Source organism: Fusarium redolens, assembly GCF_020744475.1.
Source record: "Fusarium redolens strain MPI-CAGE-AT-0023 chromosome Unknown BKA55scaffold_10, whole genome shotgun sequence".
NCBI classification, from domain to species: Eukaryota; Fungi; Ascomycota; class Sordariomycetes; order Hypocreales; family Nectriaceae; genus Fusarium; species Fusarium redolens.
In genome coordinates this window covers 75,768-91,109 of record NW_025763673.1, presented here as the reverse complement: position 1 = coordinate 91,109, position 15,342 = coordinate 75,768, and the positions used below count along the sequence as shown (strand labels likewise).

The window sequence follows — 15,342 nt, the reverse complement described above, 5'->3', positions numbered from 1 at the left end:
TCTGGAGGTCCCATGCATTGGCGATTCAACTATAGCCAGGGTCAAGCAGGTAAAAACGTTGTGCAGGTAAGGCTAGTGTCTTCTAGTAGCACTTCCAGTAGCACAATATCGCGCGCGTTTGTGGGGACTATCTAAGATACAGATGAAATTGCTGGCCCCAAGTTTAAACTCTAGGCTGCCAAAAAATATGATAAGATGTTCCTGGAAGACATTTGGAGACGGAGGGAATGTGAAATTAAAAGTCTACATTGCAAACGCAGATGAACAAACGCAACTCTGTTTCCATATAATGAATAAAAAGCTATATACTAAGATACGAGTACAAGAATAGAAAATACATGTGATCTTTGATCTGGATGGCATGAGCGTTAATCACTAAGAGTGCCTACTTTCTTCGCCAGCTCCATATCCCGAAATCTAATGTGGTGCCAAGTTGAGAATACACTACAATACAGCCCCATCTCGCCAGACTTCCTGCCAAACAGTAGGGCGAAACAAGCTCTAGGCTGAGGTACTGTGCTGTTCGTTTGTCATACTGACGTGACTCTACTCATACACAAGGGGAAGTTCTCGGCCAAGATTCAGCTCAGCATCACCAAGAGTGAGATTATTGGTGACAGCCAAGGCTCTTCCGATCAAACCTGGCACAGCTGGATCCGTCAAACGAGCGGTAAAGGACGCAGCGTCGCGCAGCAGATCCTGCAAAGTAGGACGCGACCGAGCGTTGACCGCCTTCTTAATGGCAGCCATGGCCGGCAGAGGAAACAGACGCAAGCGCGAGGTAAGACCGTCAATATACTCGTACATCTCCTCAGACGAGCAAAAGGCCTTGTTGGTCCAACCAATGCGCTCTGCATCCTTGGCGTTGATATCGTTTCCGCTGAGGAGATACTCGAGCGCGAGACCTCGGCCGATAAGACGGGGGAGATGTTGGCTACCGCCACCGCCGGGGATGAGACCGGTGCCGACCTCGATTTGACCAAAGAATGACTCGGGTTCAGAGGCGAAACGCATGTCGAGGGCCAACAGAAACTCGTTACCGCCGCCACGAGCGCGACCTTCGACAGCGCCGATGGTCACCTGGGGCAGATCGGAGATTTCATACATGAGCCTGGCAAACTTTGGCCCAACGGTTGCTGTGGCTCAACATTAGCAAAGAGTCCTGTCACAAGTGGATGAATGGAAGCTTAGTACTTACCAACGCCAGGCATCAGAAGGTCCAAGTGGGCACAGAAGAACTTGGGAACATCGCTCTTGAAGATGACGACCTTGGTCTCGTTATCATTGTGAAGTCTTCGAACAATATCAGTCATGCCATCCTGGAAGTCGACACCCCAGAGGTTTATAGCCGAGTCTGGGTTGTGAAAAGTGACCTCGAGAACGCTGCCATTCTGAGCTGTCTTCAAGCCGCGGTACTTGGGGAGATCGAGAGCAAAGGCAGTCTGCAGCAGGGCTCCAGAAAGGACGAAATTCTTTAACCACGTGGGAACCATGATGAAACGAATCGAAGTAAGGCTAAATTGGTAGGAATCGTGTTGGGATGTGACTATGATTGTGAGAGTCGTAGATTGGATGAGGATACGGCATTAGAGAAGACAAGACTTTTCTCTCTTATATATCGGTTTTGGAATCGAACACCTTGGCATCTCGTCTTCTGGCACTTACTGAGATGCCACGTCCGTTCATCTGCCTAATCTCTGTGAGTTATGCTTTAAGATAAATGAGGAACAACAGCCGAAGCAAGGGCCGCTTAAGCATAGGTATGCCATGAATCTCGACGTGGTATCATTAGAATAAACTTCGACAAGCCGGAGTCAAGACCCGCATCTTGTTTAGACAACCTGGAGAAGTTAAAATCGGGCAGTCCGTGATGTTGTAAAAAAGCTTAGTAAAAGGCGGATGTATTGTAGCCGAAAGGCTTGGTGCTTGCACGTACCTTACCTTAGTAAAAGGGAGGCTCAGCTAGAAGCTCCGCTATCAGTCATCGGGACAATTCGAATGCCGACTTGCAAGTCTGATCGTCACGCCACTAACTTAAGCCTACCCTGATCGGCTCTAGCCGAACTAGAAAACTTAATCATGCTACTAATCAGTGGACTACGGGTTTGCTACTTCATTTGCTGCCGTCTTTGCTAAAGGTCTCGTGAATGCTCAATGCCTGTCGGTCCATCGGGGGTTGCAATTAGGGGAAGGATATAGAACCACCAGATTTAGTCATGAAGGCATAGGTTTGGCTTCATTTCTCATGGTTGGAACGCTAGATTGGCCGTAAATGCCATGCCTCAGAAGCACTTCAATGCAACATACCTTACAGCCCAACACGCAGTATCGGCCCAGGCATTACATTCTCAAGACATACGGTCAGATATTTATGGATCATGAGAACATTCAGAACCTGGATAGATATGGCTGGATAAGCGACTTTTACATTTCTTACTCAGTTGGAAGTGCACAACAGGATAAAGGCAAACACACTACGCAAAAGATTCCAGATAGTGTTCCTAGATGCGCTCTTTAGCTGCATAGCAATTCAATACAATTACAACTACGCACTGAGAACGCATGATCAAGAAGGAAATTGCAAGCACTATAGCTAAATAGGTATTACTAGAATAAAACGACATACTTGGGACAAAACAGACAGCGTCGTATCAGTCACATGCCAATCAAACTTTCGCCTGCTTCTGCTCCTGCTCCTGCTCCCAGGACTTATAATGCGCCTGGAAGCTTTCCTCAATTGGGCGATACTTGAGCCCAAGCTCCCGAATACTCCTCGTGTTATCAACCTTGAAGGGGGTGCTGAGGTTGGCAGACGACCACTTCTTAGAGACGCCAATGAAGGGTCCAGCAGCATAGACCATCAGAGTAGGCAGGTTCCAGCACGGCAGCGCCTTGGGATTCTTATGAATCGGACGCACGAAGCCAGCCATCTCCAGCAGGGGAATCGCACGATCACCCGACACGATGAAACGGCCCTTGAGGCTCGTATCCTCGCCAGCCTTTACGTGCGCTTCGGCGACTTCCCGTACGTCGGCCACCGGGTAGGATAGGTCCGCAACACCCATGCGATTGTCGCCAAGGTACATAGCCTCAAGCAAGTGCAAACTGCCAGAGACGGAGTCGGGCGTTAGAGACGGACCAACGATCAGGCCGGGGTTGATGACTACGAGAGACCAGCGGGTTTGGAGGTCGTGCATCTTCCAGGCCTCGCGCTCGGCCACCAATTTGGAGTAGGCATATGGGTAATGGTTGACGCTGCTGCTCTCGTTCCAGCACAACTCTGTAAGGGTTTGGTTCGGCGCTTTGAGTACATCGGCGTTGTCTCCGTATGTGGCAGAAACTGGTGGAGAGAACACGTAAGTCTATCAAGAACTGAAACAAAAGAGCAAAGAAGATAACCATACCAGAGGAGGTGAGGACGACTCGCTGAACAGACTCTGTTTCATTGACCGACTCTAGAACGTTCTTGGTGCCTTGGAGTGCTGGCTCAACGCAGTCTTTGAATCCATCCTTGATTTGGTCCGGGAGCAGGAAGGGGGAAGCGACATGGTAAACGACCTGGCAGCCCTTCATGGCCTCGGCAAAGGAACCGAGTTTCATCAAGTCGGCTTCAAATAAGTGAAGCTGACCGGGGCATTGAGCTTGAAGATCCAGGAGCGGCTTGCACTTGGACTTGTTCTTCAGGGAACGGACGGTCGTATGGACTTTGTGGCCTCGTTCGAGTAGAAGCTTGATCACGTAAAGGCCAACGAAGCCAGTGCCGCCTGTAACTAGACATGTCGACATTTTTTCCTTTCTGTAGAAGAGTAAATGACGTGTAGTAAGAGTGTGAGTTCGCCAATGCCACAGCTGTTGATGTTCCGAGGGCTGAGAAGCGAGGAGTCGAAGGGGACGACCTCATTATTCATTGAGCATCTTGAATAACCCAACTTGAAGTACCGACATTGCGGGTTGTTGAATTGAAAGATTACAAAGCCGGGAGTTCCTGTAGCGGCAGAAGATTTAGAACGGACATGGTCTTACATTGGCTCCGCTGTTACTGATGGGGCGGATTGTTTCTCCGACTGCATTACTGACAAGCCTCACCGACCAATTAGCTCTTACGCTTGGATCACGCTAATAGCCGATTATGTTATGTTATGTTAAGTATATTTTTCGTCCGGGGGGCGTAGGCCCCAAAAAGTCTCCTAATGGAGCACAGGACGTGCTGAGCTAAACTATCTACAATCGCTGCCCTGCTGATTCTCGCTCGGATCATCTGCAAGGCCTCTTGGATCGGAGCCGTATACATGCTCGAGCGTTTTCTGTACTCATTACCTCCAAGAGGCACCTCTCTACTCGTAGCCAGCTCTACAGTAGTTGTCGGTGAAGCACGTCCCATGGACATCATTACAGTTGATCTCAGCAGAGCTTCCCTCCAGCAACGCTTCTATCTAGTTCATCCAGCATATCATCGGCACAAAGGCGCTTTACTTTCGAGAGGTCATCCCGTCAGCGGGAACTATTCCTCTCCAGCCTAGAATTCTCTTGCACAGATAGACCAAGTAGCTTTCCATACCCTGAGGCAGGAAGTCCATGATCCCCTAAGATCGCCAGTAGCTGCAACCCTAGAACCGTGCATCCTTGGGGAAAACCAGGTAAGCTCTGTACCATTTCGACCTAGCGGTTTTGTCAAGTGGTCTCAGCCAGTGAGACAAATTGTCGAAGCCCGGTTGTGTTCCGGGCAGCAGCCGGGGCTGCAAAGAAGAAGAGGGTCTCTGGGCAGTATGCGACTGCAGAGATCGGTCATGCAGCTTCCGAGCTGCAAAAAGGGCAGCGAGCCATGCGGGGCTCGTGCGTCGAGGTCGGGGGCCCCGCAGGCTTGCAAACAGATAAATCAAATCAAATCCAACCCCCAATTTGATTTGATTTGGATACGAAAATGTGGGATTTGATTTGATTTGATTTGATTTGGATCGATTTGGATCTATTTGGATATTTGGATAACCCCACTTTTCTCCCACGATGAGATACATTGAGCTGCTCCGATAATATCCGCTTGGAGTCGGCCCCTTTGAGCTGTTACCATCTGTCCTGCAAGGCTGAATATTCGCTCCGGCTCGGTAGACATAGCGGGAATTGAAAAGACATCAATTGCCATCCGCGACAGACGTGGATACTGCCGTCTTCGGAGAAGCCAATACTGAATCGGATTATCCACCAAACAATCACCGGGGTCAGTAGTGGCCACCCACTCCGCATACTCATCGCGCGTAGCTGACGGTAAACGTGCAGGCCGTGTGCTGAGCTTCCTGATTGAGGCCATAAAGTCATCTAAGTCGGTTGTCTTTCTTGGAACAGTCGGCTGCTCAGGTATCGTTTCCTGCTCGACAGGGAGATTTCGATACTCCTCCCACAGCTCTTGTACAGCTGCCTTTCCTCGTACTAGCCAGTCCGGATGATCACCCCATTGCGACTCGACGGTTGACCAGCGAAAGGCAGGGTGGAGGATAAGGGCTGCGAGATATACAGGGCTATCTTCGGTGAGGGTGTAGTATCGGTCCAGCTTCATCCAGCCAAGATTGCAACCAATCCGTAGGTGTGGTTCTTCATCTAGTTCATGTTGCACCTTGAACTCTTCCAGATGTTTCAGAAGCCACTCCATTGTGAGCAAAACCTCCCAGATCGCACCGAATTTACCTAAAAATATAAGCACAAGCTGAGTGTCAGAAGGCTAGATTCGGCTCACCTTCCTTGGGTCGGCCTTCTAGGCGCTTGGTAGCTATCTTTAACGGCTTCAATATAGCCAGATACTCCGTAATCACGGACCAGTCCTCAACAGACATCTTATCGTCAACAATCGCAGGCTTAGTTCGGCTCTTCTTGGGCATTGGCTTTGTCCCGTTTTGAGTTCTCCTGGCCACGTAGTTGTTCCATTCCGTAACTTCTGCCTGGACTAGGGAATCAAGTGCGTTCCGAAGCTGGTAGCCTCGCTCCATCATCGCCTCAGACGAGTTCCAGCGGGTAGCGTTATCCGTGACAACGTTGTAGGTTGTTTTGTCTTCAAGGTTCAACGCGGTGTTCTCAATAAGCTGGAGCTTGTGGAGCTTCTCAATGCGCTGGCCAGATCGTTGCACCCAGTGAATAATATTATGCAGCTTGCCAAGCGGGCCTTTCGACCTCCAAAGTTTTATCTCATCGTGGATCTCTTTCTCCGCTTGGCAGTCGTCCTCAAAGGCGTCGGCGTCCGCGCCGAAGAGAATGGATCGGGCGACGAGGTTGATAATATGCCCACAGCAACGAAGCCGCCGGTGCTGCTTGTTGAAGCCGAACTCAGTGCCTAGGTCTTCAAGACACGTGTCGTTGCTCTCCGCATTATCTGCGACAAAGTACCCAATGCGATCCTCAAACCCATATTCGTGAATTATTTCACTAACGCGATCGGCAAGGTTCTCGCCACTATGACGACCCTCGATTTGTGGCAAGCCTAGGAGGAATGTGCGAAACTTCCCTTCGTCGTCAAGAAAGTGCACGGCAAGGCCGAGAAGGGAGGTAAACTTGCGAGAGGACCACGCATCAAAAGAGATATTAATGCGGCCAAGTGAGCGACCAAGTATCTCAGTCACGACGCCTTTGTGACGATTGAAGGACCGTACAATCCAGTCACGGATTGTGGTATGGGTAGGGAGACTTCCTGACTCGATGATAGCGCTGTTTGCGTATCCCATGAGCTCGCGGAAATACGGGCTCTCAAGCTTATTAAACGGGACGTTGTCGCAGGCCACCCAGCGTACAAGCAAATGCTGAAAACGAACAGGATCAAACGACGCTATAAATGCGTTCATCACCGCTTTGTCCTTCGGTCGACGACAGTCCAGATCAGCCATGTCGAAGAGAGTGCGTTGCTTCTTCCTCTGCGGTGACATAGGCCCGTCTCGATTGATGCGGTGGACATCTTCCATATGACCGTTTGCTTGGCTCGTAGAAGCAGCGTCGTACATATGAGTGATCGTAGCTTTCTTTCCGTGACAGTCTTTGCAGAGCCAGAATCGGCGACCAGAACCGTCTTTCTCGATATCGAATCCGTGCTCCCAGACCCATCCCGTCCGCGGCCTTCGTCTTTGTTTGCGGATGCAGTACCCTGAAAGTCGATTCCAATCGATGCCTTCGTAGCCAGTGTAGTCGACCGAGGAGGAAGTGTCTATAGTCACCTCTCTGTTGGTATCGGATGGATCGAAGCTCGGGGGGGCGTCGAGGTCACTGGAAATGGTCGAAGGAGTTATTGAAGGTATTGCTCTACAATTGGCATTCGTAGACTGAGCCATTTGGAGCAGGATTGTTGGGGATAGGTGAGGTTGCGAAGCTCAGCAGGCTACAGTCCGAGGCATACAAGCACCGTTGATATGTCGGGACGAACTGCTGGACCATGTCTCGCGAGTCGAACATGGTGCTGTGGCAGGCAGCATCAGCTGAAACGGCGTCGCGGGTTAATTGTGAGATGCCAGTTGTTTACCAAACTGGGTAGGATCCCAGGTAGAAGTGGGGTTGAGACTCGTCTCAACGCGAATGCTGGTTGGACAACCCCTTATCCAAATGAATTCAAATATCCAAATAAATCCAGGCCTCGAGATTTGATTCGATTTGGGTAATTTTTTCCGTCATTTGATTTGATTTGATTTGGATTTATTTGATTTGATTTGGATACGATTTATTTGTTTGCAAGTCTGGTCGGGGGCACCAAAGGGCCCAGAAAGTCGAGCAGCTGAGGGCTGCTGGTGTTGTTCGGGCAGCCAAAGCGGCAGTGATCGGCCGAGGCAGCGCTAAACTGCAGGCGAAGGTGAAGGCGAGGGTGCAATGGCCCTGAATATCAAGCAGCAGAATGCTGCAAATGTTGTCTGGGCAGCCGAGGCTGCAGAGGTCGGTCGTACGGGGGAAAATCGAGGGCGTAGAGCCCGAAATGTCGCAGGCTCGCGAAGCCGAAATGTCGAGGTAGAAAGAAGACGCAGATAACACATAGGAAATGGCGCCCGGAGGCGATGTCAAGAGCTCGCGAAACTCAGTGTCGTTGAAGACACTCTTCATGAAGAAAGGTCAACTCTCTGAATCCCTTTCTTCCAGCAGCTGTTACGGTCCCGTTAGAGTTGTAATAGACGATTGCCGGGTCCAGATCGCCATTATAGGGTAGAGGAAGATTGTCTGGCATGATAAATTAGTCTCAAGACTTACAGTACCCATGTGGCATGAAAAGGTCGTCCATGTGAGACTCACTGTTAATTTCACAAGCAATATCGCATCACATCTCCCGAAAACAAAGCCGGCAAAGTTGGGTGCAAATGTTTTGACTGTCTAATTCTATCACAATGCTAACCGTTGTGACGCGTCTACTGTGTGGCTGCAATCGCTGCCCTAACAGTCTCTCTAAGACTCTCCTCCTGTAAGCCAAGCACTGTGACGGCAGCATTCTCCGTAAAAGCCTGCCCAGTACCGTCCGCAAAGACATACTGGCTCAGATACTCTACAAAAGCGCTGGGATCATTGTTCGCAAGCTTCTCTTGCCCAATTTTCTCCAGGTCTGAAGTCTTGACATTCGTCACAATGAGCTCAGAGCCTATCTCCTCTTCAATCACCTTTTTCACCTCATTCTGAGTAATTGTAAAAGAGGCTATGGTTAAGTACTTGTTGGCAGTGGCTTCAGGCTTGGCCAATGAAGCGGCAACACACTTGCCGATAAAGGCAAGATTGGTACCGGAGAATGGTTCATTGCCAGAGTCATAGATCTGGCAGCTCTTGTTCTTGAGGTCGAATCCGAAAAAGCCGTTTTTGAGACCCTGCGATCTTATTAGCCTGGAAGAAACTTATAATGCCGGCAGATTTGGATCATCCTACCCAGTCAAAGAAAGCACCAGTGGCTATACGAGTCCACGAGGACCAGCTATACTTGTTTGAGAGCTCAATAAGATAATCAACGTCGGCAATCTTTGGCGCAACAAATTGACCAAACTTTGTGCCCCGTGCTTCACGGGTGTTGACCCCAAACTCAGACGGGATGAATCGTTTGACTTGAGCGGTAATTGCGGCATCGATGAACAGCTTCTGTGAAGTAATAGCCTCGCCACTAACGGTGGAGACAATGGCATCTTGTCCCTTCACCGCCTCGACAAGAGATTCCTCGAAGCTAGTCCCTCACAAGCATTGTTAATGTGAGGTAATGCCGTGTCCTTGGCGCTTGGTTAGCGGGCGCGTTGCAAGCCCTGACCTAGTTTTGTAATTCGGGCATCACGCATGTGTTGAAGCAGTAACAGATTGGGAATCGGCATGATTACATCTTGGAGCACTGGAGTAGTGTGGATGTATGGGATAGCTAAGTAGCTAGGCGTCCAATTGGTCACAGGTATCGAGAAACCGAAACCACTAAGGGATCCAACTTTGTAATTCGGGAATTCATGCATGAGTCGTATCAGTAACAGATCGGGAGTCGGCTTGATTACATTTCGGTAGATGTCAATCTTCGATTTATAACGATTGAACTACTTCAAGGGCCTCTTGTTTACATTTACCCATGATAAAAAGGCTCAATCCTCTATATGAAACTGGGTTCATCTCATCTGCTTTATCATTTATATTAAATCTACTCGCATTTATTACTCAATTCTCAAAATGAGCGCCCCTTCAAAGTACCTCATTACAGGAGCCAACCGCGGTATTGGTAAAGGCTTCGTGCAACGCATTTTACAAAAGCCCTCCACGACCGTTGTCGCTGCTGTCCGCGATCCCCTGCACCCAACTTCCAAGGCGCTCCACGACTTGCCCAAAGGCCATGGCACAAAGCTTATCATCGTCAAGCTTGACTCTGCAATTGAGACGGACAGCGATGACGCCGTCGCTCATCTTCGCAACGAGGGCATCAACTCTTTGGACATCGTCATTGCCAATGCTGGTATCGCTCAGGGAGGCGCCGGCGTACTTGACACATCAGCGTCCAACACGCTCAAGCACCTGACCGTCAACGCCATTGGGCCCTTGAAGCTCGCTCAGGCCACTGCGCCTCTTCTCAAGGCCAGCGAGACCGGTAGCCCAAAGTTCATTGCCATCTCTACCACTATAGGCTCTATTGGCTCACAGGAGCTCTTCAGCCAATTTCCCAAGTCTTCAAGCCCGTACGGTGCCAGCAAGGCTTGCCTCAACTGGTTCATCCGTTTACTGTCCTTTGAGAAACCTTGGTTGACGACCTTTGTTTTCCACCCTGGCCTGGTGGAAACGGACCTCACGGCCGACAGCGGGATGGATATGGAGGCTCTCGGAGGCATATCGGTTGAAACAAGTGTAGCTAACATGGTAAAGACCACATTTAGTCTCGACCATAAGGAGTTGACTGGATCGTTCCGGAATCATGATGGTACTGTGATCCCTTGGTAGGAACTGGTAGAGAATTGAAGAATAAAGTAAATAGTATAGCTCCCTTACTTAGTTAACTTTACTAGGGTTAAATATTATTAGAGTGCAAAGATACTATTATATCATTTTACAGAAAGGATTAAGTCTATTGAGTGTGTGATCTGGTTACGCCTTTTATTCACACCCTACGCCCTTCCAAGATGGTTGCTGCAACAGCTCGACGATTATTTTGCTGTCTAGTCGCCCAGGCAATGCACAGGACAAGGGCTGTGACTCGTGCCATGCAGAAACCAAACATAATGCCGGAGAGCATGAATTTGTGGTTCCGTCGGCGATTCTTTTGGAATATTGTCATGTTGGTCACGGCAAAACAAATGTAGAGGACGATAAAGACGGCGCAAATAGGAGTGTTGATTTCGTTGCTGGGAACGCACCAAGACCAGCAGTATTTGGTGGATATAAACCGCCACGTTTTTCAAGTGAGGACAACATGGTGGAGAGTCGAGTAGTATTTGAAATCAGAGCCTAATGTGGATAGATGAGTGCTGCTAATTGTTGGTCCCAGTAGTGTCGTCTCGTTCATGATTTATATAATTTGATAAGGCACGGAGATGGCCGACTCTTGAACTTCAATACGAACTCTTCATTGAATTGTTCGAGATGCAGCAGCCGCAGAAATTGTCCAAATTAATTTCATTGGGAAAGCGGTTGGCATGATGGCCATCTATACAACTACCGGTATCTTCCTTGCCTTCTTGAGTATGTGTGTGATTTTCATCTGCCCAGCAATTACAGAGAGGAAATACAGGCATTGCCATGCTCTATGTGGTACTGTTCTTTGAGTCCATCTGCTTCCCAACCATTGTGGCTCTTGGCATGAGAGGCCTTGGCCGACACACAAAGCGTGGCAGCGGGTTTATCATCGGAGGAGTCATTGGTGGTGCTTGCGTTCTGTCAGATATTAAGGTGAATCGTGTATATTTCTTGATTCTGTCGCAATCGAAGGACTATTGAGACCTTATATCTTCGACTGGTTCTTTCTAGGACTTGAGTCCTAGAAAGTCCTAGATGAAAGTCCTACGATCTAAGTTTAGGACTTCAAACTTTAATCCTGAACCTTAATCCTGAAGTTGAGGGTGAACCCTCCAACATTCAACACAACGCAATCGCAAGCATCTGGTCGCTCGTCACCTTCAAAGCAACTCGCATCACTTGAGATCAGTCCAAGGGGGTTTGAGCCGCGGGAGTTCACCGTGGAAGATGTTCATTTGCCACGTCAACTTTGCGACATACTCGATGGGCTACAGGATATCAAGGATAGCGCCTTCGGGATTATCTCACGCAATTGGGAGGAAGAAATCACCAAACTTGCCAAAACTGATCGCCAATTTTCTCGGATCCGAAACCACATGTTTGCGGACCCAAGCGTTCGCGATAAATTCGGTCCTACACCTTCTCCCGAGGACGCGCGGAGCTTGGCTACCGAAGCCGCCGATTGCCACGTTACAGCGCAAAACGAAGCTGGATGGAACATGATGGTACACTACCCTCTCTTATCCCAGGCCGTTTATGGCTCACAGCGACAAAAACAGCTCGTTGGAGTCGCGCCTTGCACGACTGCAAAGATCATCCAGGAGTATCTACAATCGCCAACACAAGCCAAGATGATTGATTTTTGCATCTACCTCGATCCAAAGGATAATGCAGCAGAAGTCGAAGAGGCGCGGAGGATTTTACCATGCGGTTATGTCAATCACACTGACTTTTATTCACTGCGTAATCGTCCCATTGCTCTGAGCATTGAGACCAAGGGTGCGAGTAATACGCCAGCAGGGTCTGCTGAGTTGCAGATAGGGACATGGCACTCAGCGCAGTGGCGGTTTCTGGAAGACCTGGTTTCACGCAATGCTGGTTCTATGGATGGGCTGCCGTTTCTACCTGCTATCATCGCCCAGGGACATCGGTGGAGTTTTGCTGCCACGACAAGAGTGGGGCAGAAGACGGTCTTGTGGCTTCCCTTCCAGTTTGGTTCGACAGATGATGTGATAGGTGTTTATAAGACTGTCTTGGGACTTCAGCAACTATGTCGTTGGGTTGATGGTGTCTTCTGGCCATGGTATAAGAGAAACGCACTGGGTATATCAGAGGATGGGGATTGTACATCATAGTTGTGCTTCCACCACCAGTGGGTAGCATGGAGTTTTGTGAATTCTTATGTGTATTTCTGTATTTTCTACAAGATATCCAAGTAGCGTATTCTTATGATTTTTTCCATTCCATCTGCAAATATCACATTTTGACCGACTCAAACTAGACACTTGATATAATGTAAAGCTCATTAATACTGGATAAAAGCATATAATAAGACCTCCAGACTCACCTTGGCTTCCTGGGTTCCGGGCAATGTCGTGCTATGTGTCCAAACTGGTTACAGTTGTAGCACTTGCATCTGGACATGTCCCGTCCTCGATTGTTGTTGTTGCCGGGTTGAGTGGCTCCAAGTACCATAGGTCCTGATTGCGCTCCGTACGAGGTGTTGTTTTGTCGGTTACCTCGTGGCTGTCCTTGATTTCGAGAGTTGCCCTGGTTGTTGTCGTTGCGTCGCTGGTTCGGATAATAAGGGTTGAAGTTATTTCCTCGTCCAGCCTTGGTGGCTCTCTCCTTTCTGCGTTCATACTGTCTTTCGTCGATTTTGATTGCCATTGCCACGTATTCCGTGATATTGTCAGGTCGGTCTGCCTTGTACAGTTCGTCCTTGACTTCTTCTTTTAGTCCCCTACTCAAGAATGTAGACCAGAAATGCGCCACATTTCCACTTCTGCACCGGTCAGAATCTCCACTTTCTTACCCCAAATTTCCCCTCTGGAAATGCGGCGCATTTCCATCTGGGGCCTGTAAACTGAGAACGCAAAATGCGCCGCGTTTCTTCCACTAAGGCCCGTGCCAACCATGTAGACGACCGCGTTCTTAAACTTTACAGCGTGTAGTAATTTCGGTTGCGTCGATTAGGAGGAAGGAAGCAGCAATCAAGCTCTCTCTTTATTCTTGGCTAAATGTGGCTTCATAGAGGGTATCCGATCCTCTTGCTTCCTTCTCAACTTTATCAATATGACAGGCCTCGCGACGTACACTGATGCTATTGTCACATTGCGGCCGAGTCAGCTCCAAAAGCTCGAGAGTCTCGGCTTGTACTACAATTCGCCAGAGCCAGCAATAATTTGCGTCAAATGCGGCTTCGCCATTAACCCTACATGCGCGCCGCGTCACCCAGGCGACAAGCATCATATAACTGAGTCTGCCCGCCGCGGTTGGAAGCCACTAATCTATTCTCTCAATCTTCCAAACCCAGAGACACTTCCACTGCGCTAGTTTAGTGAATCGCTCTCGTTCTTAACATGAGAGCCCAGGTCAACCTTTAGAGTTCATATTAGGTAAGTTGAGTAACTTTACAGAAGCCGCAAACTGCTTGCCAAATGAGCCTTGAGGAAAAAGACTTGATGTAGGGTAGTCACGAAGAAGAGTACTAAATAATTGCCGGCAGTGTCGGGGTAACGTGTCCGTTATATGACTAGTAATGCAGTCTACGAAGGGTAGAAGGACATGGTTGTTTAGCGAACACTGAGAGAAAAGTAAAATTTTATTTAGAGCACACGGACTGGGTGATCCTATAAGACGCTTCCTTATTCAAAGTGTCTCCAAATCAAGTTAAAAGGAATCTTCCTATCATAGCCAATAAGCGGGATATCGCCTGTCTAGGGTTAAAAGTCGATAAAGAAAATGCAGACAAGTTAGGTTAGCCTACCTACTCCCTCAGACGTGTCAATTCGTGCTTCCTTAAGCAACTCATTGAAGCTTTCTCTAGAAAGAAAACCTAATATGCTGCGATTGGGAATCCAACCCGCCACCAAGATATGGTGCTTTGTCGCATATTAAGTTCTGTTATCCCCGATATTACGGAACCCCAAGTCATCAGTGGTGCTACCATAGGCAATGCCAAGTCTTTGAAGTACACGCAAGTCGATGACCACGATTTTCTGGGTTGTAGACTTGTGCTTGCCAACAAAATTCCAGAGACGCCGTGGTGATGTGCTTATGGATATATAGTTCGTCGAGATGCGAGCTCCTCGGATGTGGTTTTCAGCCCCCACCCGCGTTAAATGCTCGTTGACGTTGAATTCTTGCCAATTACCACAGCGAATATCTCCCTTGCTGAAGTAGCGGGCTTGGCTGTGATCATCGAAGACCCTGAAAGCAATATAGCTGTCCGGCGGATGCTCCGATATTTCTATAATTATTATTGTTTTAAGACATGTCCTAGAGAGCCGAAGTCATTTACCTGAGGTCAGCTTGCCTACTAGTTCATTTAGAGTTGCCCATATAGCTTCCGTGCCAATGCAAGCATCTAGTAGGCGTCGGTCTAAGATTTGGATTTGAAGGTCCAGCGACAGATCTTCAAATGGCTGTTGAATAGGTTCTCCCCGAGGAGAAAGAGACGGAATTACATCGCTCAGTGATAGGTTTTGTAGGTTCGGTAAGTCGGAGAAATCGATATGGACCAGGGCAGTGATGTGGATTCGTTCCATTAAATATTGGAGATACATAGTCGCCTATAAGCGGGTATCAATCTCTTCCCTAACTTCCTTACTTTTATCATTTAGGCGACGATTGGGCGCACTTTTCTCACAAGTTTCATTTTTCCGTTGATTGAAGTCTTCAACGGTTTCGCTGCTCTCGGCAAATTTCAATGGCTGGCTTGTGCGGCGATTATACCACAGGCCGTATTTCATTTGGGCAGGCATTTCAGTTGCTGGTACTCTTGTGCCTCGATGATCGCGTGTAGCCATGAAAAAGTGCGGGGTTAACATAGACGAAGTCATACCATTGTCGCTCCCGTCCAGCTAACGTACATGATAAGCACATGCACCTGATAGCGTATGCACTAAAATCCCTCGACCTGACATCTAACTA

General features: G+C 48.7%; 7 protein-coding genes across 7 annotated transcripts; 2 read left to right on the top strand and 5 right to left on the bottom strand.

Moving 5' to 3' along the window:
- Window positions 1-546: 546 nt before the first annotated feature.
- On the bottom strand, window positions 547-1,493 carry BKA55DRAFT_701603 (ClpP/crotonase-like domain-containing protein; the record flags this gene model as incomplete). Its single annotated transcript, XM_046200602.1, has 2 exons — window positions 547-1,136; window positions 1,199-1,493. 2 exons carry the CDS (start codon window positions 1,491-1,493, stop codon window positions 547-549), a joined length of 885 nt encoding a protein of 294 aa, XP_046047843.1.
- Window positions 1,494-2,618: 1,125 nt separating this feature from the next.
- BKA55DRAFT_645919 (dihydroflavonol-4-reductase) lies at window positions 2,619-3,786 on the bottom strand (the record flags this gene model as incomplete). The annotated part of the gene is made up of 2 exons (XM_046197205.1): window positions 2,619-3,340; window positions 3,405-3,786. 2 exons carry the CDS (start codon window positions 3,784-3,786, stop codon window positions 2,667-2,669), a joined length of 1,056 nt encoding a protein of 351 aa, XP_046047842.1. The 3' UTR covers window positions 2,619-2,666.
- Window positions 3,787-4,136: 350 nt separating this feature from the next.
- On the bottom strand, window positions 4,137-4,401 carry BKA55DRAFT_571147 (uncharacterized protein; the record flags this gene model as incomplete). The annotated part of the gene is made up of 1 exon (XM_046193052.1): window positions 4,137-4,401. A coding segment is annotated over exon 1 (239 nt), but the record flags the coding sequence as incomplete, so codon positions are not given.
- A 3,959-nt stretch (window positions 4,402-8,360) lies between these two features.
- On the bottom strand, window positions 8,361-9,296 carry BKA55DRAFT_691290 (NmrA-like family protein; the record flags this gene model as incomplete). Its single annotated transcript, XM_046199644.1, has 3 exons — window positions 8,361-8,807; window positions 8,866-9,161; window positions 9,236-9,296. 3 exons carry the CDS (start codon window positions 9,294-9,296, stop codon window positions 8,361-8,363), a joined length of 804 nt encoding a protein of 267 aa, XP_046047840.1.
- A 340-nt stretch (window positions 9,297-9,636) lies between these two features.
- Window positions 9,637-10,395, top strand: BKA55DRAFT_514312 (aflatoxin biosynthesis ketoreductase nor-1; the record flags this gene model as incomplete). Its single annotated transcript, XM_046187960.1, has 1 exon — window positions 9,637-10,395. The coding sequence occupies one exon, from the start codon at window positions 9,637-9,639 to the stop codon at window positions 10,393-10,395; it is 759 nt and encodes a 252-aa protein (XP_046047839.1).
- A 503-nt stretch (window positions 10,396-10,898) lies between these two features.
- Window positions 10,899-12,675, top strand: BKA55DRAFT_739309 (uncharacterized protein). Its single transcript, XM_046201412.1, has 3 exons — window positions 10,899-11,133; window positions 11,183-11,340; window positions 11,505-12,675. The coding sequence occupies exons 1-3, from the start codon at window positions 11,088-11,090 to the stop codon at window positions 12,540-12,542; spliced, it is 1,242 nt and encodes a 413-aa protein (XP_046047838.1). The 5' UTR covers window positions 10,899-11,087; the 3' UTR covers window positions 12,543-12,675.
- Window positions 12,676-13,994: 1,319 nt separating this feature from the next.
- On the bottom strand, window positions 13,995-15,238 carry BKA55DRAFT_676723 (uncharacterized protein). Its single transcript, XM_046198099.1, has 4 exons — window positions 15,050-15,238; window positions 14,711-14,981; window positions 14,177-14,659; window positions 13,995-14,122 (listed from the first exon to the last, which is right to left on the bottom strand). The coding sequence occupies exons 1-3, from the start codon at window positions 15,065-15,067 to the stop codon at window positions 14,304-14,306; spliced, it is 645 nt and encodes a 214-aa protein (XP_046047837.1). The 5' UTR covers window positions 15,068-15,238; the 3' UTR covers window positions 13,995-14,122; window positions 14,177-14,303.
- Window positions 15,239-15,342: the final 104 nt, after the last annotated feature.

What these genes read in the sequence shown, in the direction of transcription:
- BKA55DRAFT_739309 (XM_046201412.1), top strand. Translation starts at nt 11,088, where the DNA reads ATGATGGCCATCTATACAACTACCGGTATCTTCCTTGCCTTCTTGA. An exon ending in TATCTTCCTTGCCTTCTTGA is followed by an intron (nt 11,134 to 11,182) that starts GTATGTGTGTGA and finishes GAGGAAATACAG; the next exon opens with GCATTGCCATGCTCTATGTG. An exon ending in GCGTTCTGTCAGATATTAAG is followed by an intron (nt 11,341 to 11,504) that starts GTGAATCGTGTA and finishes TTAATCCTGAAG; the next exon opens with TTGAGGGTGAACCCTCCAAC.
- BKA55DRAFT_676723 (XM_046198099.1), bottom strand. An exon ending in AGTAGGCAAGCTGACCTCAG is followed by an intron (nt 14,660 to 14,710) that starts GTAAATGACTTC and finishes TAATAATTATAG; the next exon opens with AAATATCGGAGCATCCGCCG.